Source organism: Astyanax mexicanus, chromosome 1 (genome assembly GCF_023375975.1).
Source record: "Astyanax mexicanus isolate ESR-SI-001 chromosome 1, AstMex3_surface, whole genome shotgun sequence".
In the NCBI taxonomy this organism is placed as follows: domain Eukaryota; kingdom Metazoa; phylum Chordata; class Actinopteri; order Characiformes; family Acestrorhamphidae; genus Astyanax; species Astyanax mexicanus.
In genome coordinates, this window is record NC_064408.1 from 100022674 (window position 1) to 100049742 (window position 27069).

The following is a 27069-nucleotide window of genomic DNA, read 5'->3' on the forward strand; positions in this document are numbered from 1 at the left end:
TCATTATATCTGAGTGCAGGTATACAGTGCAATGGAATTACGGTGCAACATGAACAACAAACAATAGAGAAACATGAAATGCAAACATATAACAATAGTGCATTATAAAACTATAACACTACAATAAATACAGCAGACGAGACAGTTTAACAGACAGCACAGTGCATACACTATTCTCATAGTGAGATACAGTTGCTCTCTGCAGGAAATCTGACATGCTTAAATCACATATGCAGAAACCAATGATTTTCTAAAGCACTATTGGACATTTTGAATAAATTCAGCATTTCAGTTTTTAGTGCAGTGTAGGTCATATTCAGGTCTCAGCTGAAGAATATGATTGTCAGATCAATTTAATATTAGCCTAATTTGTGTATTTCATACTGTATTTAAAAAAAAATGTTGTGTAACGCTGGAAACATGACTCTCAGATTTGGATTGTTGTGTTAAAAGCTTTAGTGCATTCAGTCAGATACCCATAGTACTTTTGATGAGAGAATATGAAAGAACTTGAGAGAAAACTGAAATGTGTAATAGAAGCAAGTGTACATGTGTGTGACTGTTTTATATATCTGCAATACACTACTGGTCAAAAGTTTTCGAACATCCTTATTTTTTTTCCATATACGCTACTCAAGTCTAGTAAACAACCTGAAATGGGACAAGAACCATGTAACTTAAATGGTACAAAAGATAGCAGTAAACTGCCAGGATGTTTAACTAAACATAATTGTATATTGTACAAAAAAAAAAAAAAAAACATTGATTAACATCTTACAGACACAGAAACACTGATAACTCTGTTTGTATTAAACTATAAGTCTTTTCTTTAGAAAAACTACAGATGAATCTAGATAGCATGATTCATGTTTTCTACACCTTTAAATGTCTCTTAGAATCTGGAAAAGACTGGTACATAAAGAGTCAAGTCTGGCTGACCCACATGGCAACACATTTAGCTCAGCTTAACACTAGAAAAAGTCTCATTTTTAGCAGTGAGGAGAAGAATTAGAGGTCTGACAGGTGAAGTGCAGCAATTAAGTCATTGCTAAGATGAGACAATATAATATATATTTCTGGGTCATGCAGCACTGCTACTGAACACTACTAAACACTAGGGGTGTTCTAAAACATTTAACCGGTAGTGTATATCTATGAATATATACATATACGTATATTACATTTTCCAAAAAGTATTTCACATGTTTTTGAGACAACAGACCTGTGTATTTTAGATCTTAACTTCATGTGTAAGTGTGTGTGTGTGAGGGAGTGTATAAAGAAGTGACTGTGTGGGGTGTGTGGTCAGAGTGGATAGAAAGCAGTGTGTATCACACGGCTATTTATAGAGAGAACAAATCCCAGATATGAGAGGAATCCCTTTGCCACTCTTCAACCTAGAGAGAGAGAGAGGGAGAGAGACACAGAGCGAGAGGAAGAAGGAGAGAGAGTCCATTGAAGAGCAGCGCCAGACCGCACGGGACCAGGCCGGCCCATTAAGGACAGAGCGTGAAGGCGGCGAGGAAGAGGAGCGCACGTACCTGGCCTGGCCTGGACACAGAGGAGAACAGCGTGGGACAGTTCCAGCAGTAGGTGAGTATGAGAGAGGACAATTGGACAGTTGTGATCTTGTGTGGGACAGTGTGTGGTGTGTGTGTGTGTTTGTGTGTGAGTGTTGAAAGATTTCGGGTGTCTGCTGTGTCACACTTGCTTTTATATAGTATAGTGTATCACAGTCTTTGGGAGTCTCCAGGGTCAGTGGGTTAGGTGCCAAATATTAATAGTAATAAATTTGGCCCAAGTTTCTCCTTACTATAAAAAACAAAGAAAAAAATATTAAAAGTCAGAGCAACAACAAAACCTTATGTACTAGAAACAATTGATAATTAACTGTTTATTTATAATAAGGAGAAGATTGGTCCACATTTATGCTTATTTGTAGCTAAGTTCTACTGTTCTTACATTGTTGTCACAGAATATTGTTACAAACTTTTGATACGGCAGCTATTATAAACACATTTAAATGACTATTTACATAGTTTCAGTTTTTAATTATACATTTGTAACCAAATGTATCCTTATTAATTAACACTACTTAATACAAAATGTGGTTACAAGATGGATAAAAGGTTTTGGAACAGTTTTATATTTTGAACAAATAATGCTACAAAATGTAACATTTGTAACAGATGTAACTACTTTGTAACAGTGTTGTAACATCACTTTGTAATACTGTTTTGTAGCAATAATTATTATGCATTTAAAGAGGCATAAATTTGACGGTTCCTTAAAATAAAATATAAATATATAAATATTAAAATATAAATATTAAAATATAAATATAACTTTAGTCCAAACCTTTGTAACAACATTTTGTAACATTCCTTACATTCTGTAACAGCATTGTAACAACAATTGTATAATTAAAATATACCTGTGGCAAAGGATACTCCTTACTACATAATAATAAAACATAATAATTAAATATGTATTAAAAATATGTAGCATTATTTGTTTAAAATATAAAACTGTTCCAAAATCTTTTATGCAACTTGTATCAGTAGTGTCAATAAATAGGCATGCATTTGGTTACAAATGTATAATTAAAAACTGAAACTATAAAAATAGTCATTTAAATGTGTTATATGTATAAAAGCTACCATATCAAAACTTTCTAACAATGTTGCAACAATATTCTGTAACAACAATGTAAGAGCAATAGTACTTAGCTATAAACAAGCATAAATATGGACCAATCTTCTCCTTATTAGAAATAAATGACTTAATTATCAGTTGTTTTTAGTTGCCACCTAGTTGTCAAAACCTCATATCTCAAAAAGGTAACATCCTCCAAAACAGTATCTGTTTTAACTTTTAACATACGTCAGTGTAGATCGATTTTATTTTACAAGTGGACTAAATTGAACGAATGTATTTTTATAGATGCACCAATGTTGTAGATGTTTAAAGTGCAACCCTGCCTAAAACAACAATGCTAAAAAAACACTGAAGGACAGACATCTCTAATTATATGTAGTAGTTATATTTGGCTTTTGACACTTAAAGCACATTTGTCCCACTTTACCTGAACTCAGTATTTCTCCTGTATTAACTCCTGTTATACTGAACTTAATTAAAAAACAAAGTGATGCATTTGAAAACAAATAAATTGCTTCATTCAAATCTACATATCATTTACACACTAACAGAATGCCATTTTACACTTTTGACAAAGGCACAGCCAGCCAGGGTGGATTTGTTGGCCCAATCCCCATAATATAGGAGTGTCCACAAAAGTGACATATACAGCTCTGAAAAAAAATAAGATACCACTTTAAAATGATGAGTTTCTTTGATTTTACCAAATTGAAAACCTCTAGAATGTAATCAAGAGGAAGATTGATGATTACAAGCCATCAAACCAAACTGAACTGCTTAGATTTTTGCACCAGAAGGTGCATGAAGTTATCCAAAAGCAGTGTGTAAGACTGGTGGAGGAGAACATGCCAATATGCATGAAAACTGTGATTAAAAAACAGGGTTATTCCACCAAATATGGATTTCTGAACTCTTAAAACTTTATGAATATGAGCTTGTTTTCTTTGCATTATTTGAGGTCTGAAAGCTCTGCATTTATTTTTTGTTATTTCAGCCATTTCTCATTTTCTGCAAATAAATGCTTTAAATGACGATATTTCTATTTGTAACTTGGGAGAAATGTTCTCTGTAGTTTACCAAATAAAACAACAATGTTAATTTTTCTCAAACATATAGCTATAAATAGCAAAATCATAGAAACTGATTCAGAATTCAAATGCTAAAATTAGAATAAAAAACACCCCAGTAGCTTCAGTACAGAACAGGTGGCTAACCAAATATATATTGAAACAGGCTTTTGATGAGTTAGGCTCTGTTAGTGTCAAAATTGTGAGTGTATTAAAAATGAAAAATGAAATGAATACACTGATTATATGATCACTGTGGATTATTGTTTGCTTTCATAAAATTAAAATCTATTAAAGTATAGAACAGTATAGCATTGTATTGCTTTGTTTTTAGATGCCATTCAAATCTTATGAAGGCATTCCAGCCCACCCTCTACATACTTCTTACCAACCCCACCCTACCCCATCCACCATATCTACATATCTTCACCACAGCTGATATGGTTGATAATCTATATATATATTTAGAGTGTTAAATTGTTAAACTATTTGAAACAGACCTTTACAAGCAAAAATACACTTTATACGCTGTTAAAATAATCTCATGCACTAACCCAGCCTGCCTACCTTTAGTAAATGAGGGTACATGATTAACACATTCAAAATCTGCCCTATGATGCATCCACGATGTTCAGTAAATGCCACTTAGGGACTTCCTGAGTTAAAGTGAAGGGCAGAGGGCTGTAAATAAATTTTCAAAGCTTTTAAAGGGTCCGTGACACACAGTATGAGGTAAAGGTTTGACACACCTTCTCATTCAGTGTTTTTTTATTTATTTATATGAACAGTAATGAGGAACACATAAGGAATCGTGTGGTAAACTTAAATATGACAAACAAATTTAAATACTCTTAGCTGGGCTCTTATCTGGTGTGCTGTTTCTGAGGCTGGTAACTCTGATGAACTTATCTGTTCCTGAGGCGGCCCTGATGAGAGCCAGTTTCATCAAAACAATTTTGATGTTCTTAGCGACTGCATTTGAGAATACTTTTTTAAAGTTCTTGACATTTTTGGGACTGACTATTCTTTTTTTCCTGAAGTCATTTTTTCTTTACTTAGTTAAGTAGTTCTTGCCATAATGTGGATTAGAACATTATTTAAATACAGCTATTTACTGTAAACTAACTCTTTCTCTGATATCTAAGCAAGAGGTCACTACTTTGAAGAATCTAAAATATAAAACATATTCTGTTTGGTTTAACACTTTTTTGTTTACTGAATAATTTTCATATGTTTTGCTTCATAGTTTGGATGACTTTAGTGTTATTCTACAATGCAGAACCAACATTGCAAAGGCTACCGTTTTTTGTTTTTTATCTCAGGTAAGGCCAGGGGTTTGGGGTCATAGTGGCGCTTACAGAGAACCACTGGTTTAAAGGGCATCACATTTGTCCTACTGAACTCCAGTGCAATGTTTTCACAGTGCTAGTGCTGCAGGACTGCTTTGCATAAAAAAAACATGTGCTTATGTACAGACTGGCTCTTTAGTAATATAACTGACATTCATGCTCCTATTGTTAGAAAGCAACAGGTGCTCATAGGAAGGCTCAAGTTGATGTTTAGTTTGAATAACGGAGTGTGGTGGTGACACAGGTGAGATAATACTGATAGGAAAGAGCAGCAAAGATAAGAGCAAGGAAACTGTGAAGGTTATATAGCCAATAAAATAAGGAGAAAATGATTTACTGTATACTTACTTACCTAAAACACTAAAAACAGTTTTGCACTGAATTTGTGCATCATTTTCACTTTTGGTATTTTTGATAAAAAAAAAAGGATATTTAATTAATTATTAGCACTATTAAGACTAGGATGTTAAAGACTGACACATGCCTCCTTTCGACACTCTAACTCTGACTCTTTTCAAACTGCTGCTAATGCAGCATTACTGGGTTACTAGAACGCTCTGAGGAAAGGGTAGCAACCCAGCTCTGATACATCAGCCAACAGACACCTGTGCTGACCGACATCACCTTAAGAGCACCATCTACCCACCCAGAGAGAACACGGCTCTCAGACTATGGCTGCTGATGGCAGGCAGCATGATCCATGATTTAAACCAGCAGGCCTTGAATCATATTGACAGGGCCTTAGTCTGCTGAACCACTCAGAGTTATTAATTCAATCCTTTTTAAAGTTATTTTATTCCATTTTACCTTTTGTTTGAAACTTTTGGAGTCTCTTTTCATATTAATACTGGCTTGTGAATTTATTTTTCTAATTTATAGTAAACACATCCTCTCCACTTAATTAAAACTAAAACACATGATATATTGTATTTTTTTTAGCCATGCCTAATTCACACTTACTCTGTATTAATGACTGTAAATCAGCAATTAGGAACTGGCAACTAAAAAAATCTACAAAAAATAGCTCCTCTAAGCAACCAAGCAAACTATGCTAAGTTTAAAAATATAAAAACAAAAAATAACAACAAGGGACATGTAGGCTGTGAAAAAAAAATTAATGTCTTACTATGGAAAGCAGGTCAGGAAAACTGTGGTGGTTGAGATGAATCAAGGAAGCTTCGAAAAACTGCTTGTATACTGACAGAACAGGCAAATCAAAACCTCCATATAGCAGTAAGGGAATTTGAATGAAAGTCTAAATTAACATTGAATAAGATGCTATCACATGTAAAACAACAAAAATGAGTTCATAAATTAATCCAAAAGAGCTAAGACCACGAAAAAAGAAATAACATATAATAATATACAACTATTTCAAATAAACTTTAATATCAGACAAAGATAACCATGGCAGTTTTGATAATCATGAATTATTAGTAATTAACTAAATCTTTTGGAAAGCTGAGTTCAATTTCACTAGCAACAATTAGGCCTGATTACTGCCAAATCTGTAGAAAAAAGAAATCACTTAAATATGACGTGTCTGACACCATGAAACAGAATCAAAATCTCAAAAATAAACACATTATGCCTCTATCACAAACTCACAAATGGAGAAACCAAGGAACAGTGGTGAACTTTCCCAGGAGTGACTGGTCTAAAGAAATTGCTCCAAAAGGGCATGGACAACTCATCCAGGAGGTCACAAAAGAATCCTCTCATTTGTTAAGAATGTGAGTATCTGTAGAATATCAAGAAATCGTTAAAATAAAATATGACCAATGCTTTCAGTGAAGAGTCCCAGCTATTGAATGGGAGTAACAGGTTGTGGGGGTGCAGTACAGTTTTATTGGGAGTGTGTGATGCGAGGATGAGTGTGTGTGGGGCAGCTGCTCTCTCTCTCTCTGTAGAGATAAATATAGCGGTGCTCAGAGCCTGAGCTGCACACCACTTTAAGTCCCGGAGCCCCAATGTTAATGTAAACAACAACCCAGTTACAGTCGTTAAGGCCCACAGCAATCTGCTGGTGTATATCCCTCACTGCAAGATCAGCTCGGCCCTCGCAGATCCGTCTGCGTATAACAGAACAGAGTGAACAGTTATTCAGTGCTGGACCCCTTTACCATGTATGTAGAAGATGTGATATCATAATATTTCTGGGTATTTTTCCAATAATATACTACTGCACCAAAACAAATATGATAATAATAAGTTTTAACAGTTTCATACATTCAGTAGATACAAAAAACATATATACAGCCTATATACACTTCAGTTTCTAAACCAGTTTCCATGATTTAGCTATTTATAGGTATATGTTTGCGTTAAATTAACTTTGATGTTTTATTCTATAAATTACGGACAAAATTCTTATTAAAAACATTGTAATTTAGAGCGTTTGTTTGCAGAAAATGAGAAAGGCTGAAATAACAAAAAAGATGCAGAGCTTTGAGACCTCAAATAATGCAAAGAAAACAAGTTCATATTCATAATGTTTTAATAGTTCAGAAATCAATATTTGGTGGAATAACCCTTTTTTATTTACAGTTGTCATGCATCTTGGCATGTTCTCCTCCACCAGTCTTACACACTGCTTTTGGATAACTTTATGCCTCTCCTGGTGCAAAAATTCAAGCAGTTCAGCTTGGTATGATGGCTTGTGACCATCCATCTTCCTCTTGATTTTATTCGTGAGTTTTTTTATTTGGAAAAATCAAATAAACATCATTTTTAAGTGGCCTCTTATTTTAGTTGACTTATGCCTGGTTTTGCTGGTCATTCTGGTTGATCATCTTGTTCATACCGGTTATGCTGGTTGACCAACTTGGCTAGGCTTGGACACGCCAGGTCACTCTAGATGACCAGAGGGTCATACTAGTAATGCTAATCCACTTGTGTGGTTATGCTTGTCAGTGAGCTTGGTGATGCTGGTCATACTGGTCAAGTTTAGCATGTTTGAAGACCAGCTTAACCAACTCAAAAACATTCACAGTGCTGGTCAAAAGCTTGGCTGGTCAACCGGCTTAACCAGCTTGACTGTCGTAAGTTATCCAGGTTATTTAAAAGGCATTTAAAAATATATCTCAATGATTCTTTAGTTAAGACAATGGTTCTTAAGCAGAAAATAACTAAAAGAAAAAATAATTAAAGAATTAATTCGTCATCAATAATGCTAAATCCATTCCGGGTGATAGGGGAGCCAGAGCCAATCCCAGCAGTCATCAGGTAGAAGGCAGGATACAACATGGACAGGCCGCTAATAGAGAACCTGCAGGAAACCCACATAGACTGAGAGAGAAAGTACAAACTCCACATAGAAACCCTGGTCACCCCTGTTGGTACTTAAACCCAGGCTGTGAGGTGACAGTGCTACCCACAGTGTCATCTACAATAATTTAAATGCATTTATAATAACAAATAAATAAATAAGTGTTCTCCATGATGAACAACTTGCACAACAAATATATGCCCAAAAAATAAAGAACGCAAAGAACCATTTTCAGTATTGTGTAGATGCCTTAAGGCTTAGAGTGTAGCTACAGCCAAACAGCTGAAAGTACCTGTGCATCCACACACAGTTGGTCTACATTCCTTGACCTCTGCTACATAACATTGACGTAACCTTGCTATAAACATGTCATAGCAGGTGTCAAATGTATGCTGTCTTAAATGAATTGTACAGTAAGTCATGTCCTGTAATATAACAGCAGTAACAACAGTATACCTTTTACCTGTAACAGAAGCTGCAATGTTATGACTTTAGATTAGCATGCTACACACACACAGGAAATTTGGCAGTGTTAAATCAACACAACACTGTTAGTGTTGAATCAACACTTATTAGTATTAAACTTTACACTCTCAGTGTTAATTTAACACTAATAGTGTTGATTTAACACTGCCAAATTTCCTGTGCAGTAAACTGACCCAAAACCTAACAGTGTAGGAAAAAACAGCTACGGGTAAAGTTATCTGTTCATGAGATTATAGACCCTGTTATAGTGATCTACAGGTGAGCCACAGCTTAGGAATATTCACAAGCACTGTTGCTATTTAAATGACACAAGGTGGGAAAATAGACTGTTGTAGATGGGGTGTAAGATAGCAATGAGTATCGTAATGTGCCTTGTGCAGGGTGTAAGGATAAGGCCTATTATCAGTGATTTAACATATATGTTTTTATGAATTTTAGAATTAAATCCTCCAGTTTAGAGTGTTTTGGTCTAGTCTTATTAATAGAGATTGGAGCCTGGTCTTGTATGAATGGAAATAACCACCATGCAGTTTAGCAAATATGGCTGCAAAGTGTACAGACTTAGTATTAAAGGATAAGCACCAGCTAATGTGAAATTATTAAACACATACATACAGCCTAAACTGTACAGCAGTTCCTAACTTGTGATTATCGATGGTTAGAAAACGTTTTTTCCCACAAATTCAAGGAATACAGCTTAAAAGACTTTTATTTGGCAACACCCGCTGTCACACACGTCATATGTGACGTAGATGCTGGAAAACAACTCAAGAAGTCGAACCAGATGAAGTGAAGATGATGTAAAATGACAAAAAGGTGTGTTTTTGTGGCTGCAGTAATTCGATGTACAGTGGGATACCCGTACGCAAATGTCCCAAAGGCCCCAAAATATCCAAAAAAGTGGAAAAAATGTGTAAACTTTAAAAGGGCACACTGGAAAGGACTGTCCGCACACTCCGTTATCTGTTGTACCGAATTCAGCACCCCCATCAGGAAAAGCACAACCTCCCCCGGTTATTAATTAGTGAAATGAGACAAAATTTGGACAAAATAGGCGAACTAATATCAGCTTTCAATTTAAGTGACATAATGCGCGCTGCGGAAGAGGTGCTTTTTCTGGCCGGGTTGCTGAATTCGGCACAACACTGAACTCACACTATGAGTGGATCTTAAAACTGCTGCTTTTTTTTCAACAATATATGCATGTAAAGAGGTTAATGAGAGGTGTTCAAGATCCTCTGTGATTATGGAAGTAAACAGGGTAAGGGCTATTACTTTTCCCATTTTCCCTGCATTAGTAAGCCTTGCTACTTAGTGTTAATAACATATAGCTAATTATATAAAATATAGTAATTCTAGGCTACAAATAGTTCAGGGTGTTGGATTATGGAAACTATACTAGCTCTAATTATACTTTTCTAATCTTTGTTATTTACTAAGTTAGCATCAGTTAGCTAACCCAGGTTAGCTAGTCTAGGATAGCTAACTAGATGCCTGACTATCTCACCTAGATATGTGATACATTTATGTTCTGCTTTTTTGCACGTGGTTTGACTAAAATGTCAGAAATGTAATGTAAAATAATGTGAAATCTTCAGAGAGGTCCTTTAGGTGTTCTTCACAGTGAACAACTGTCAAATTGAGGCAAATAAAAATAAATAAAAGCAAAGTATAAAGAGATGAAGTGTGAATACAACATGCTAACACAGTCAGTGGGGTTCATTTTGGCAGTTATAACATGTTCTTTCATGCATAGCTGTCCCAAGGTCATCAGGGGGTGATGTCATAGGCTCTGTGCTCTGGGGACTGCTGCGCCTATAGCTTATAATAGTGTATGCTGCCCATATACCAGCAATCAACATGCCAGCAAATGTGGTGCTAAAGTGCCTGAGGGCTTTCTGCAGCTTCATTTACATGCACAAGCACACACACAGACACAGACACACACACACACTCACACACAGACACACACACACACACAGACGGAGTAAAACAGGTGTATTTCCGTGTGCATCTGCAGTTGCCTTTAATCATCATATCTCATCTTTCTATGAAGGCAGACATTATTATACATTAATATGGATCTTATAAGTTATTATGTTATTACTTGTCTCTCATCCTACTAGTTTCAAACGAACTGCAGACTGCCAAGTTTTTTTGTGCACATTAAATGATAGATTTAGATGCAGAATCGTGTATAAAATCACTCTATATGACGCTAATGCAAATCTTATCACATCATATGATGATATTAAATAACAGATTCATATCTTTTAACTGCAAATGTAGCAGAACTGGTTCTGCTTGGTCTAAAATGATGAAGTTTTGCATAGCTGTTCCCTGAATGCAACTGTAACAGTGCATATTTTTTACTCACAATTTTAATACTTTCATCAATTGTGGATTTATATTATTTTGTTAGAATTGGTGGTCCCTTATTATCATTATCAAAAGGCTTTATTTAATACTATAGACCAGGGTTACCCTAATATGTATTTTACAGATCTTATGCAATTTTCACTGGACTGAAGGTCCGTAGAGGATACTTTATGGACAAAAGTATTGGGACACCTGCTCATCTGTTTGCATTCATTGTTTCTTCAAAAACCTGTTCGACAGTTACAAAAGAGCTGATCCTACTTCTGTTGGAATTACTGTCTCTACTGTCCAGAAAAGGCTTTTAACTGCACTGTTGCAGCATTGCTGAGAAGATTTGTTTGCATGTAACATGAGTCTTCTCCACATCATCCCCAACTCCCAGATCATTTTGCATCTGTTATATAGTATTTAAATCTGGAAACTGCAGGCAGGAGGCCAGAAGGAGTCACTGTTGTATCTCTTCTAACATGTGTGAGAGTTCTGCAGTGCTACTGTGCTATGTTACAGTAATTGTCTGGCTCTTACCTCTATGCACGCTCTGTAGTTTTGTTCAAAATTTGCACGTTTGTGTCTCACGTAACCGCTCATTACAATAGCTACTGATTCATTACAAATAAGAACACTGAAAAAAACACCTATATTTCTCATTTCACTCCTTTTAGTAAATAAATAATATATAAATAATAAATAATAACACAATGCTGAGTAGATTGTAAAGATTAATCAGAATACAAAGAGGTTTTACACCCCCTCAACAGTCTATTTTTACACCTTGTGCCCCTCCGTTTAAATAGCGTAAGAGTTTAGAATTATAAATCTGCACTGATGGGAGTGGTGGTCTGTAATTAAGGTTTGTTCAGGTACATTTCTGCTGTGTTTCTATCGTGGCGACAGGAAATACAGTCAACAGTCAGCCGCACAATCCTATCTTAGCTAGGAGCTCACTCAGCACCCATACACCCCAGCGCACACAAACACAAATAAATGCGCTGAAGTGCAAATCGAGCTTAAATAAACAATGAACAGAATAAAGAATAAAATAACATTGCTGTTCCTTTAAATGAGCTGCTGGCGTTCCTTCACATTGTGAATGTGCAGGTCAGTTTCCTTTGCTGAGACGCACAAAAGTAGCAAAGTGTTAAGATGAAAGAAAAACAAGTGAAAAGTGAAAGAAAAACACAAATATTGCAAAGGATAGAGTGATCGGATTTTTAAACTTACAATTATGTATCAAGCAGGAAGCCTTTACATAAATGTAGATAGATGTGGATGGAAATATTACTTATTTTATTTCTAGCAAACTTTCACAATTGTGCATAACATCTTTAAAATGGTAGAATGGAAACCCAGCTTCAGTCAGAACTGACCTGCAGAACCCACTTTAGCATTTAATGATACACTACGGTGGCTTTAGCTTTTAAATATGTACACATATTTTTTTATTTTTTGCAATTTAGTATAAATGAAATTATGTTCAGAATAAAATGTTCTACTACCTACGTAACTTACATAAACTTAAATTTTACCCCTATATATACACACACTATATAATCCATCTACACTATATACATTCTAATTGAATACAGTTAAAATATTTTTTATCTGCAAGTAAGAAACTAAATTGTGGCTGCACATAGAACTTTAGCACATAGAGAGTAAGCGGTTGATACATGTGCAGGTGCATGTGTGTGTGTGAGTGTATGTGCATGTGTGTGTGTAGCTCATGGCTCATGACCTGAACCCCATTCAGTGTGTGTATGAATGATTCAGGTGGTCCAGTCCCTCCCTGCCTCTTCACTTCAGGTGTCGCTTAGCAACGGAAAGACTATCCCCCAGCACCTGAAAGCCACAAGCGGACAATGGTCTAACTTTTACACGCTTACACACGCACACACACACACCAGTGTTTATTCTCACACACACATACACACACATACGGCCAGGCGCAGACAGCGGGTCACACGCCTGCACTGGGACCACTCAATGCTCACTTTCTGTTTTGTTGTCTGCAGCAACATCGTGGACGTCACTCTGCACAATGTCTAAACAGCCATCAACAAACGTCAAAGCCCTGCAGGTGAGCCCTGGAGCAGTGTGTTATTGTGTGAGCTCGTTGGTTTGGTCATGTTTATGTGTGTGTGTATAATTGTGTCCTCCTAATTTTGTACCATCATTAACATTAAAAGTTTAATAAGCATCAGTAATAGTAAGTGAAGAACAGTTTATTTTATTATTTAACATTGTATTGCTATTGCAACTCTCACATTAATTTATAAGCAACTTTTTATATAATTATTTTAATATAATTTTCTTGGATTATTCAAGTAATCATTGCTAAAGCTTTGCACTGAGGTCTTCCTCATACCTTACCATCTGAAAAACTAAAATATGGAGGATGCTGAGTGGTGCTCTTTATCTTAGTAAATTGTGTACATCGTTAATATTTAATGAACACTGGACATTTCATTACAAAGAGCATCATTTGTTATGTTTAGTGAGATAAAAGGCAGAGTATATTGAGTTAAAAAGAATGTAGTATTAAGTATGAAAGTGTGCTATGGATAGCACCTGTACTGGTGCATTTTTTCTATATGTCAAAATATTGCCCACACCCTAGGTTTTATGATATAACATAACTGGGATTAGTGTTCTCCTGCAAGCATGTTCAGCCATCCTAGAATGTTATTGTAGCAGCAGTATTCAAAAGAAGCTTAGATGAAGCACATGCAAACTATCATCCTGCCAACCCTGGTGCTTCATGTAATGGGTTAGATTTAGCCATTAGCCAGTGGGAAAAAAGACAGACATGTGAAGGTTTTAATAATTTAATCAGCAAAAGAAAGTTCCATTCTGAACATTGAGTTATTACTGTAAAAACACATTTTAAATGCACACGGCATTACAGTAGTGTTCCACAATTCACATCAAGCCCAATGATGTACAGAAAATACATACAGAATGGTGCCCATGCTTCTGAATCTGATTATTATATTTATATCATCTAACTGGAAATCTGTCCACCTCAAACACTCTGATAAACACACTGCATATAAAAATAGACACTCACACACACTGCAGCTAAAGCTCCTCCGGCCAGATAGAGAGAGAGAGAAAACAGAAAGAGGGGGGGAAGCCTTAAAAAGACAGAGAGAGGCAGAAAGAAAAAGGAAAGTGGGGTAAAAACTGGGTAAAGAAGGTTAGAGAGAAGGAGAAATTGAATAAATTAAAGAAATATGAAGAAAATGAGAAGATATGAAGGGGTAGGCTATGGAAGAAGGAAAAGAGGATGGAGAGAGAATATAGTGACAAAGGAAAACAAAAAACAGACAGAGAAGAAAGAGAGAGATTGAGGGAGAGAAGAGGAAACAGAAGGGCAGCAACAGGTTGAAAGATGTGAAAGATTTACTGCCTATGCAGAGAGAGAGAGAGAGAGAGAGAGAAGAAAGACAAAAACAGTAAGAGAGAAAGAAAGAGAGAGGAAAAAAGCGAGGGAGTAAAGAAGATTGTGTTCTTTAACGTTCCTCCGCAGCACAGAGAGAAAGAACAGCTCACATACAAACATTATGTTTAACACCGCAGCCAAAAATAGACGCCTTTCTCTTTCCATAAAAACTCTCCATATACAGAATAATCTATAAAAAGCCCAACACACGTTTAACACTGGAGATATGGTCCCATTACTGGACACGGACAGAGACGGCCATGCATGCAGAGAGGGATACGGGCCTGTGGTCACTAAAGTGCAGCCAGGCAGAGAGAAAGAGCGAGAGAACTGCGATCTGTGACCTTTTCCACCTGACCAGACCTCCTGACCCAATTGCAGTTTATCTCTTCTGATTGGTGAAGTTTATCAGCTGGGGTTTGAAAAGCCAGACCTGATGAAACACAACTGCAACAAGCTGGGAGTGGAACAAGGCAATTATGAGGGATGTAGAGATGGGTTAGGATAACAGGTTATTACACAGGGTGAGTAAAAAAAGAAACAGGATAGCCTTTTAGTTTAGAAACAATATAATATGTGTTTATTTTGATGGGTGCCAGGTTCCAGATGTAGCTTAAAAGATTGGCCCCCAGGACTCGGAGTGGCCCAGTGGACTAATATGCTGCTACTATGATCACAAGATCACCACTGGTTTGAATCGTGGTTACACTGCATGTTTAGCTGCTTGATCAGAAGATAGAATCTGTTCTCATACAGAGTTCCCCAATGGTGGAACAAACTACCTTCCACTACCAGATCAGGAGAATCTCTCGCTATCTTTAAGAAACTCCTGAAGACAGAGCTCTTCAAAGAGCACTTACTCTCCTAACACCTCTAACACACTAACTACTCTAACCTCATTTCCTTCTTCCCCTCCTTCACTCCTCTATCCCATTATTTCCCTTTGACCTTCTTTAGGCCCTATCTAAATATGTTTTTACCTTTAACTTCTACTACTTTTGTACTTGACTATTGTAAGTTGCTTTGGACAAAAGCGTCTGCCAAATGTAATGTAATGTAATGTAATGTAGAATCTCGATCATGCTGCTTAACATCAGCAGCCGGAGTCCGAGAGAGCACAACTGTCCTTGCTGTCTCTAGGGGGGTAGATGATGCTCTTTTCCCACATTACTCACAATGTGATGTCGGTCAGCACAGGTGTCTCTTAGCTGATGTTTTAGAGCTGGGTTGCTGCGCTTTCCTCTAAGCATGCTGGCTACTCTGTAATGAAACATCAGCAGCATGGCTACTTTTCTCCTGAACAGGTAAGCTAACTGGCTAGTTAATTTAGAAAGATAGAGGCAGAGTTTAGCTAAGTGGGTGGGTTAATCGGTTTAGCTAAATTGGGGAGAAATAAAATAAAAGATAGTCCCCCCTTATGTCTTGTAGGTATTCAGATATGTAATTTTCCTTTTTGCTTTGTTTTCCTTTTATTCCCAAAAAAATAAAAAGGTGTCCTCTGACTTTTGACTCACCCTGTACAAAGAGGAGCCAAAACACACGTTTTATTATCTTATAATAAATGGTACACAACATGGTCTGCTTGGTGATGGAGAAACAGGCAGCCTAAAGACCAGAGCCACTTTGGCAGAGCCACATCATTAAGGCCACATGACTGGATCAGAGCATCTTCAAGACAGCTCAAGCTCATAGTGTGCTCCTGGTCAGCAGTTGTGAGTTAAATGAGTGAAAACTAGTGAAAACTTTAGGCTTATTTATGTGCGTCAAAGAGCAACCATGTTTTTTTTTCTCATTGGTATTTAACAACATGAACTAAATGTAAATTCTGAGATTATCATTAAAATACAGAAAATCAATGTCAAATAAGATACAACAGATATAAAGGTTATTGTTACTGTCACAAGAAACTCAATATATAACTCAATAGTTTCTTATTAGGGCTGTTGCAGAACTGCTGACATTAAAAAAAGAGATGTTTTCTATTGTGCGTAAAACTGTTTTATTGCAATTTTTTTTTTTTATAATAATAAGGACCCATGTCTTGTCTGTTCACACGGACAAAAACTACCAGTCATGGTCATTACCACCCTCTTTGCTGTCGAGTGTGGGTGGTAATGACTTCTATGATGTATAACAGCTTGTCTTGTGTCATGGGCTAGAGGGGTATAAAGCCTCCGAGAGCTGATATGTGGAGCAGTGGAACTGTGTTCTCTGGAATGATGGTGCTCCATCAGGTGCTTCTGCAAAGAATTTAGGGATGATGGAGTGGGGTTGTGATCATTCAACATTATGCCCTCACTAAACGCTTTTGTTGCTAAATGCAGTTGCTGTATTTTTTGCACTAAAAGGCACACTTAAAGAGTATTATTGGCCTGTAGACTGCTGCTAACCCTGGCTAGAACTGCTGGAGCAGTATTATTTTTAACGTTATTACCGTTAGCGGTTAGCCACTTATGCTAATGCTCCAGCCTTAGTGGAAATCTAGAAATCTAAACTTACTGCAAATACACGGAAGCGCTTAACTCACAAATGAACAGTTTTCAGGAGAGAAATCTGTGTAGATTAACACCCAGCCCTCGTTTGACTTTAAAATGATTTTTAAATTTTAAAAATTAAAAAAGGATTTATTTTAATAAGAATTACAGTTTTGTTTACTTAGCTTAGCTTTAAAGGATTTTTTTAAAAATAAGAATTACAGTTCTGTTTACTTAGCTTAGCTTAGCTTTACAGGATTTTTTATAAGAATTAAAGTTTTGTTTTCTTAGCTTAGCTTAGCTTTACATGATTTTTTTAATAAGAATTACAGTTCTGTTTACTTAGCTTAGCTTAGCTTTACATGATTTTTTTAATAAGAATTACAGTTTTGTTTACTTAGCTTAGCTTAGCTTTACAGGATTATTTTAAAATAGGAAATACAGTTTTGTTTACTTAGCTAAGCTAAGCTTTACAGGATTTGTTTATAAGAATTACAGTTTTGTTTGCTTAGCTTAGCTTTACAGGATTTTTTTTATAAGAATTAAAGTTTTGTTTACTTAGCTTAGCTTAGCTTTACAGGATTATTTTAAAATAGGAAATACAGTTTTGTTTACTTAGCTTAGCTAAGCTTTACATGATTTGTTTATAAGAATTACAGTTTTGTTTGCTTAGCTTAGCTTTACAGGATTTTTTTTATAAGAATTACAGTTTTGTTTACTTAGCTTAACTTAGCTTTACAGGATTTTTAAAATAAGAATTACAGTTATGTTTACTTAGCATGTATAAAAATAGACCAGAAAATAGACATTTATTGATTGTGTGCCCTAAAATCCAGTGTGCCTTATAATGCGAAAAATATGGTAATTCCTCAAAAAAAAATTTCAATATCTAGTTGAAAGCCTTCTCCTGTAGAAAGCCCCTCCTCCTCTTCTAAATGCAGGATAAACTCTTTTTTATAAGTAAAAAATTAAATAAAAAAAAAAGAGTAAATGAGCAAGTGTCTTAAACTTTTGCCATGTACTGCATATTTTAATCATTTTCTATAGGTAGGAAAAAATTGTGTTAAGAATGTTGTTCACAGACTCTTATTAGTGTAGAGGTGTGCCTTACTGACTGGGGAATCGAATACTATTGTTCCATAGGGAGAATGGTGTAATCCACTACACTACACCACAATTTGGCAACTAATCAAGACAGCCCTTTTAAATGTACAGTAATATATATTGTTACTTTTTTTGCCTTTCTTATAAAGTTACGCTATTCAGGTTTTCTTATGACAGCAACAATGTCAAAAACAATTGGACAGATTGTTGAGTAACAGAGCTGGAAATGAGGAGATCTAGTTGTGTTTATATTGTTCAGATTGAGTGCCATCGCCATGCCTTTTACATACTGTATATCTGCAGTAGAGTTCGACTGCCGTATGTTTGCTGTACAATACAAGGAAGGCTTAGACGAGTGTCCTGTTTCAGACCCCCCACCAGGAGATAAAACGCTTCTCTCCCCCCAGTGTTCTGTGCATCCGACAGCTCACTTTCACACAAGCACTCTGCTCTTTATAGAAGGTACTCCAGCAGGAAGGAAAAGGCAAGTGTGCGGAACTGAGGGGTTTATCCAAAGTCTCACAATGAGCAGGTCCTGCAGGCAGCCGTTCAGACGACCGCAAACAGGCTGCAGACTACTCTTCTTCTGCGCTCTCTGCTTGACCTTCTAGACGTAGAGTCAGTTGGAGGTGGTGCTGCAGATTTCACGTGTTTAAGCTTGATCCAGGTGTGAAGGTGCTGTAGCAGTTAGGAGTGTCTCATTGGCTCATTTCCATGTCTGTCTTAAAGGCCAACCTCAATATTCCGATGGGAGCTTTGCGTCCGGGGGCGGGGCATCCTGTGAAGAGGAGAGAGGAGACAGTGGAAGCAGAGGAGGTTAGTGTGTCCAAATATAGCCAGATTCAGTACACTCATAAACAATAACCATACTTGCACTGTCTAATTAAAAACAGCAACTTGACTGGAGAGAGATAAAAACGTTTTGACTTTGAATGGAAGTCACAGTAAAAAGAGTTTATCAATCAAAATATTTTGACACAGAATAAGGGACAGTTTGTGTGTTCAAATTATGCAGTAAATTAAAACTAAACAAAAATAGAGATGCTTGTTTTTCATTGGACAGCAACAATATATTAACCATTTCTAAATTGTGGTATATATATATATATATATATATATATATATATATATATATATATATATATATTTAATCATTATTTTTTTGTACTTGAAAAAAGTTATTTAGCTATATATGTCACTTAAAAAATACAAAAAAACCTGATTCACTCCAAATAAGAGACATTGTTGATATATGACTATTTGTTATTTGTTGGAAAGGCCCAAATATACCCTAGAAAGGACAGAATGATGTCAAATTCAGAATGATTCTTGCAGAAAATTGCTTGAAAAAAATGCAATTTTTTAAAACTTACATTTTAAATTAGTATACTGTATTTGTTGCCCAACAACAAATAATAATATTTTTTTACTATCATTATAAATATGGATGCAGTTCAAATTTCAACATTTTAAAATAAATGGTTATGATATTAGCAGATCTGAACACGAAAAATATCTGATACTGGCTTTCTTAAAAAACAGTTCATATTAGGGTAAAATGTTTTAACCAACAATTTACATCATATTGCTGCATCCCTATACACTGAAAATAATTATTAATATTCATAGGATTTTATATAGTCAATAATGAAAATGAATAGTGGCACCAGGCATGAGCTAGAGGGGTAAAAATATTAAATATTAAGAATATGTTAAATATGTGTTAATTGTCTGATTAAAGGATTCCTATGATTGGTAGAAAACCTTCTTACCAGCTGAATCTCCTGAAAATGGAACTAGAGTATGTAGTATCAAAATGGTTCCACTATAGCAAAAATACAAAGAACCTCATTTGTAAATACAATTTCATACAATCATTATTGCTTTGGATGAAGTGAATTGTGTATATAGCACAAATATCACAATACTATTAAAGCCATTTTAACAATAAATTACATAAACAGTTGGGTATAATCCTGAATGTAAACAACAGGGGGCTTCAGAATTCTGCTTGATTTTTAGATAAACAGTATTTGAGACACTGAAAATAGTTAAAGCTTATTTTATCACAATATTTATATTTATTTCCTTTGAGTTAAATTAGTTACAGTGCACAACAAGTTATTAAATTATGAGAACAAAGCTTTTTTTCACATACTGCTCAGCACTTCAGGGCATTGACACGATTCAGACTGTCCTGACCGATGGGGCAAGAGGGTGTAACCTTAGAAAGCTACACCACTTGGAAGGCTCTTCTTAACCCCTTTTTAATAAAATATTCAGCTAATCAGTGGGAGTCGTGACGAGCTCCACAAAAAAAGCTTAGCCTATTGTAATTCACAGTGACAAATATCTGACTATATCTTATTGACTACATACAGTTTCATATAACTTATAGTGATTATTCATGAGTTTTAAAAATTCATAGACATTTTTAACATATAAATAGATTAGAATCAGAGTGATGAAAAGGAAGCAGAAAAGTGGGATGATCTTGAGGCAAATATGATGACAAATTTTAAATAGAAACATAATAATATATTATTTCTCATCTAGTAACATCTTGTTGTTCTTCTTGTTTCTCAAAATGAAAATTTAATAAAAACATGCAAGATATATGTTGTGATCTACGTTATAATATATTCATCAACGATATGTACTGTATAAAGTCTTGTCAAATTAAATAACATCCATTATTATTATTGACAAGTGATTCCAAGCGTACACTGACTTACATTTAGTATATATTCACTGCATAAACTCACTGCTATCCTGGACTATCCAGTCTACAGGACACCGAGCTGTGCTGCAGTGTAGAACAGTACAGGAGGCTATTTCTAAGAAACACTGATCACACTGTAGGACTCATCTCCACTCTGTTGGGACATCATTAATTACTGAGTTGATTGAGATACTTGGCACAGTGCTCTGATTGCTGATGTTTGACTTTGTGACCCTCAGCCCCCGGCAGTGACCCCGGAGGAGAAGAAGCAGCTGCCGGGTGCTGTGAAACTGCCCGGCCCAGCCGTCAACCTCTCCGAGATCCAAAATGTCAAGAGTGAGCTCAGATGGGTCACCAAGGATTAAACACACACAAACACACACACACACCCAGGTACAATCTGTTCATCTCACACTTCTTCACACACACAGAGTATGAATAGTACACACTTTTGCACACATATATACTAAAGCGACTTTACAACTAAAAAACTTTTAGGGGTAATAAAATGCGCATAGCTGTTATACAATTTTATTACAATCAGTATCAGACACTGGCTGTTAGTATTTAGTTAATTAGACTATTTAGGTTTTAGGAATGGCAACAATTTTAATATATATATAATTAATCCTGAATCATGGTTAGGATATAATGATAAATATAATTCGTACTTTAGATACTTTAGTAATTTTTACTATTTTTATTATGACATTTTTTTTAGGAATTTTAAGTCTGGGAGATATTGTAAAAAAATAATCTTGATATTCTTCAAATATAAAAGTGATTCTTGATTACGATTTAGATTTTAAAACAACTTCAGTTTTTTTTTTTTCTAAAATATCAGCAACATTTATGTGATGAGCACACGTTTGTTTCCTTTAAATGTCATTTTTATTTTTTACATAGCGTTTTATTATATTTTAAAATTCACATTAAAACAGTAATTTCATTTATCACATTCATTTAATTAACCTCCCAGCCCTAATGTTAGGCAATCATAATCGTGACAAATGCTGTATTTAAGGACATTTTACTTCTTACTACTAAACTATGCAATAATTGAGCTACATTATCATGATTTATGTTTATCGTGTATTATTATTATTATTATTATTTTTTTATTATTATTACTATTCAAATTGATCATTAGCCTGAGAGCTTTATAAATGATTGCATTTTTTACTTTATTATAATACTAATTTATGAAAATATTAATTTATTCATTCATTACTCTGCAGTTTAAACACAGCTCTGTTTAAACACTATACAGTATGTACACACACACATACACACACACACACACACACACACGTGAGCACAGAGCAAGGTTATAATAAAGGACGCCCCATTTTAAAAGTGTGTCATCCCACTAAACTCACTGCATGCTGTGTCCACAGGGTGTCAGTAGCAGTAACGGTTCAATAACAGGGGTTTATATGAAAGGGTCTGTGTGCTAAAGGGGTGAGGTGTGAATCAGAGTCTATTAATATCAGTGACAGGGCCGGATTTGAAGGGGCATCTAGAGTCTGTCTATAGTGTGACCGCTCACGCATGACTTCTTACTGCCTGCCAACCCTCAAAACACACACACACTCACATTTACACACTCTCACATTTACACACACGTGACCTGAGACCACACTGTGCATCTGGAGTATGGGTCAGTGTGTCTGTGCAAAAGTTGTTTTTGAATAATTTAACTACACATCAGTTATAATGTTTACACGATGGATAAACAAGGGTATAAATAAGGGTAACAGGAGGTATGGGATCAGAGGAAGGCAGCTATAGTAAAATATGATATTTGGCTAAGTATTTATTATGAACCTCGTTATAGCTATCATCTTTCTTGGAACTAATGCTTCCTAAAGATCTCATTAAGATGAATTTCTCCTAACCTTAGCCCTGACCCTAATCTTAACTATAACCTTTACTATCTATCACCTTTGTTACTAATCTGAACATCAATACAAAATGACACATTATTATACCATAGAGAACTGACGTGTATTCAGATAAAGTCAAACATGTCTTAACATGTACATGTTATTAACTGGTTACCAGAATAAGCTGAACACTGTGTTCTGTTCACCTTGATAATCAGATGTGGAAGCTGGGAATGACACCATACGCGAGTTGACAGCATTCCAGTAAAAGCTAGCATTCTCCAAAAATCAATAAACTAGTTTAACACAACTGATTTGACCAACATTTGCTGGTGTTGTGTGGCAAATTTAACCAAATTATGCCCCACAATTTTATGTACAGTGTCATTATTGTTAGCATCGCCTAAGGTTAGCATTGCTAGCATTGTCCCAGGTTAGCATTGAACACATATCCAGAGATAAAAGTTAGACAGTACTTTTTGTACAACTGATTTAATGAGACGCAAATAGATAGACATACTAATAAACATTAATCTGGTCGTCAAAGGTATCAAACCTATTGACATTCGTTACTCAGGTAGAAGTATAGATGATAGGGTTAAAATACTTCTGTAGAATTTGAAGCATCAACTCAAGCTTTTTACTCAAGTAAAAGTGCAAAGGTACAGGTTTCCAAACTTTTATTTATTTATAAAAGTAAATGAATGTAAGGAGAAAAAATTTAATTAGAGACAAAAGATTACGTCACAACACAGAAACCTACAGTGCAGCATAGATTTATCTGGATAGGTTTTTTTGAATGATGGAAAGCTAGAATGAAAAAAGCTAAAATGAAATTTAGATCAGTGTGTAAAATGTAAGGAGTACAAGTAGAAAGTTGTCCAAAAAAATAATTACTCAAGTAAAGTAGCGGAATGGTACTGATACATGATGTTACATGGTAACAGTACATGTTACAAAACAAGTAGTTAATTATAATTGGCCTGAAAATCAGTATAAAAAATATGGCTGACAATTTTAAATATTTATCCTCTTCTTTAAGACCCTACAGCACCCTCTACTGGCTGCTCTGTATTTACCTGTAATGGTGAACGGTCGACTTTTTTGTCATAAACTGTACTTTAGTTAGTTGTTATGTATGTTCAATTATTGTTTAAAGTATTTCCAATTGTGTTACTAGCTGTGAATGGCCTCTTATTGCTATTATAACTGTTAATTCCACACAGCAGCAGCTATATACTTTAGTACCTGCACTATTTAAGGTGCAATGTAAAATCTGGGTATGATACTAGCAAATTAGAAATAAACTCCTGCTTTATTGAAACGAAAGTGTCAAATCTGTAAACATGCAGGGGCCTGGAGAAGCTCTTCTACTGTACAGCCTTTAACTGCATATCAATAAATAAAAAAAATATATATATATTTTATTAATTATCTAATGATGGTCTTGGGTTGGTTAATTGATGATGATACTGTTAGCTGTTGTCAGTGCCTGAGTTATTAATTATGATAATGAAGAATAGGCCAGAATAAGGTGTTAATTATCTGTGAATGGGTAAATCTAAAGGCTGGGAGAATTCCCGGTGGTCCCGTCACATTGTGGACTGATTACTATGAACTAACAATACCGCATTTAGGAAAGGGCCTTACTATGCTGACCCTCATTGTCTTTTGTTCAAATATGCACACAAACAAGTCTATTTTTGTAACAGTTTATGGGGATAAATCAGCATTCCCCTTCTGTTCAAGTGTAAGCAGGCAGCTAATGAGTCTCCAGTGGGTAGAGATGATCAATTTCAGCACTGGCTCAGTGGTATGAATGGCTCTGCCTAGATTAATCATAGCTGTACTACAAACTTCGGAAGTTGTCTCTGACGCTATTCTTATTCTTATAGGATTCTTGTATATAGGAGTTCCTGTTCACCTAGTTTTACATCTAAACCACAGTATGTAGGCTATGGCCTACTTATGTTGGTTCCCTTTACTTGTCAGACCAAGTAAAACCCCTGTGAGATTGTAAACAAATTTATTCAGAGTGGTTTGATGGGAAATGCTATGTTTCTAGAGGAATTTAGCAAACTGCTCAACAGTGATAAATGGATGCAGATCCCTGAAAGTTTACACCCAAATTAAAGGGAGTTGGATAACAAAGAAGTCCCCATAGATAAAGCATTTTTTCATATTTATCTGTTTTACCATCATTAATATTTCATACAGTCAAAAAGTCAAAAGAACTGTTCTTCAATGGCCAGGACCCCCCAGATCACCACAGAGAAGGTATTATTTGGTCAGTGGGTCATTCTTCTTAGCACTGCAGTTACATGGACACGGTAGTAGTGTGTTAGTGTGTGTTGCACTGGTTTTTAAACACTAGCTGCTTCACTTTATGGATGTAAAGAAGCTCATCTGTTGCTGCACAGTTTGTGTTGGTCTTGTGTCTTTTATATTAGTGGATACAGGACATTTCTTACAGGAAGCTGTCCAGAGGACGCTCTTGGCTGGATATATCTCAGGAGTTGGTGACACTGATGTGTTTAAAAACACAAACACCCACCCCTATGTCAGTGTCACTGCAGTGCTGAGAATGACCCACCACCCAAATAATGCCTGCTCTGTAGTGGTCTAATGGAGCTTGTGATAAAGGAGTTGATAATAAAGTATGCAGAAAAAAAACAAAAAGACTACAGCTCTTATAAGCTCAATGGAGTATGACCAAGGAGGTGGTCATAATATTGTGACTTCACAAATATCACTAGTGTCATTGTGGCCCTTTTTAACAGGTGAATCTTCTTTCTCCACAAACAGGAAGGATCCAGCTCTTCCATTCAGTCTCCAATTCTCTACAACGATCTCCATCAACTAAGGTTCGAGAACTGCAAACCTTGACTCCTGCACAACTTCAAATCCAAAATTCCAAATACTTCCAAATACGGCAAGCCAGAAGCCCACCAGACAATCAGTCCAGAAAAAAACTGTCCGAATGGCTCAAGCTTTTATGGTGAAAATCCACCAAAACTACACGGTGGACCTGAAGCTAACAAAGGCTTGCAACTGTACACAGACTGATGGCGAGTGAGCCGTTCTGGGCCTTAGACCTGGGTTTGATCTCTGATGTTTGATGTAGGTCATCTCTTGAGCTGCCTAATGACTTCTGTAACCTATTCTCCATTCTGTGTCCCATTTGAGTGTATTAAGTGTGTGTATTCTAGCAGGGATTTTATATTCATAGCTAAAATCTGAGTCTCATTGCTGTCACATATTTCAATTTCCTTTTATAGACGCTGAATCACATCTGTTTATGCAAGCATGATGAATTCTACAGTAGCAGTGATGATGGGTCTGTGCTGTCCCTGGCTGTAGTGACAAAATGTTGTCTCACCACATTCGCCCTGAACAAATGTGAGACACAGAAAAACATGAGTTTGATTTTGTTCTTTAAAGCAGTTCTTTCTGCAGCCTTTCCTTTCCGCCAGTTCCCCGGCTGTTCTGTGTGCTGTATAGAGAGAGTGAGTGTAGGCTGAGGCGAAATAAAGCGCTTCTCGTGCTCAGTGTAGGAGGCTGAAGCGAACGTGTGCTGTCTCTGAACAAACAGAACTGGATTTCAATCACTTTTCCACCATAACTGCTTTTAAATATGAAATTTGCAAAAACAAACTGTTGAAGGAATTCATAGCCCTCTTATTACACAGCAAAGGCAGTGATGATCCCCAGCATGTGTGTCCTCATCAGTCAAAGTGTCCTTATTCCAGATTTCTTTAACCACAGTTTAAGTCAGTCTATATTAAGGGCTAAAGATAAGAGACACTATGTATGAAGGGTAGTTTAAACCTCAGTCACAAATAAAATAAAATATTATGCCACACTCTTATGTTTATGACTTATGATTTATGAAACTTTTCATTCCTCCACAGGTAGCTACAGTTGGGTACATGGTGTGTGCACAAATTGTAATTTTGCATTTGCATAATAAAGCAGTCAAGGTGTTATTAAAGTGCTAACATAATGAAATATTGCTATATTGCAACTGTTTTGTAATTACAGCTATGTTTTGCACAGTCCCTCCATTTTTACAGGCAAGATAATAAAAAAAAAATAGTTATATAATTACAGATTATTATTTATATTTGGATGCAAGTTTATTGCTTATTGCAAGTCTGGAAAACATGGGGGCCACTATAAAAAGTTTTCTCTTTTTAATTATTTTGCCAGGCCTTCACTACAATAGGCCTCAAAT

General features: G+C 35.8%; 1 protein-coding gene across 1 annotated transcript; it reads left to right on the top strand.

Annotated features, from left to right (window-relative positions):
• The first annotated feature begins 1217 nt into the window (after positions 1 to 1217).
• smpx (small muscle protein X-linked) lies at positions 1218 to 26697 on the top strand. The gene is made up of 5 exons (XM_049462791.1): positions 1218 to 1593; positions 13220 to 13284; positions 18957 to 19043; positions 21189 to 21342; positions 25641 to 26697. The coding sequence occupies exons 1-4, from the start codon at positions 1368 to 1370 to the stop codon at positions 21312 to 21314; spliced, it is 504 nt and encodes a 167-aa protein (XP_049318748.1). The 5' UTR covers positions 1218 to 1367; the 3' UTR covers positions 21315 to 21342; positions 25641 to 26697.
• The last annotated feature ends 372 nt before the right edge of the window (positions 26698 to 27069 follow it).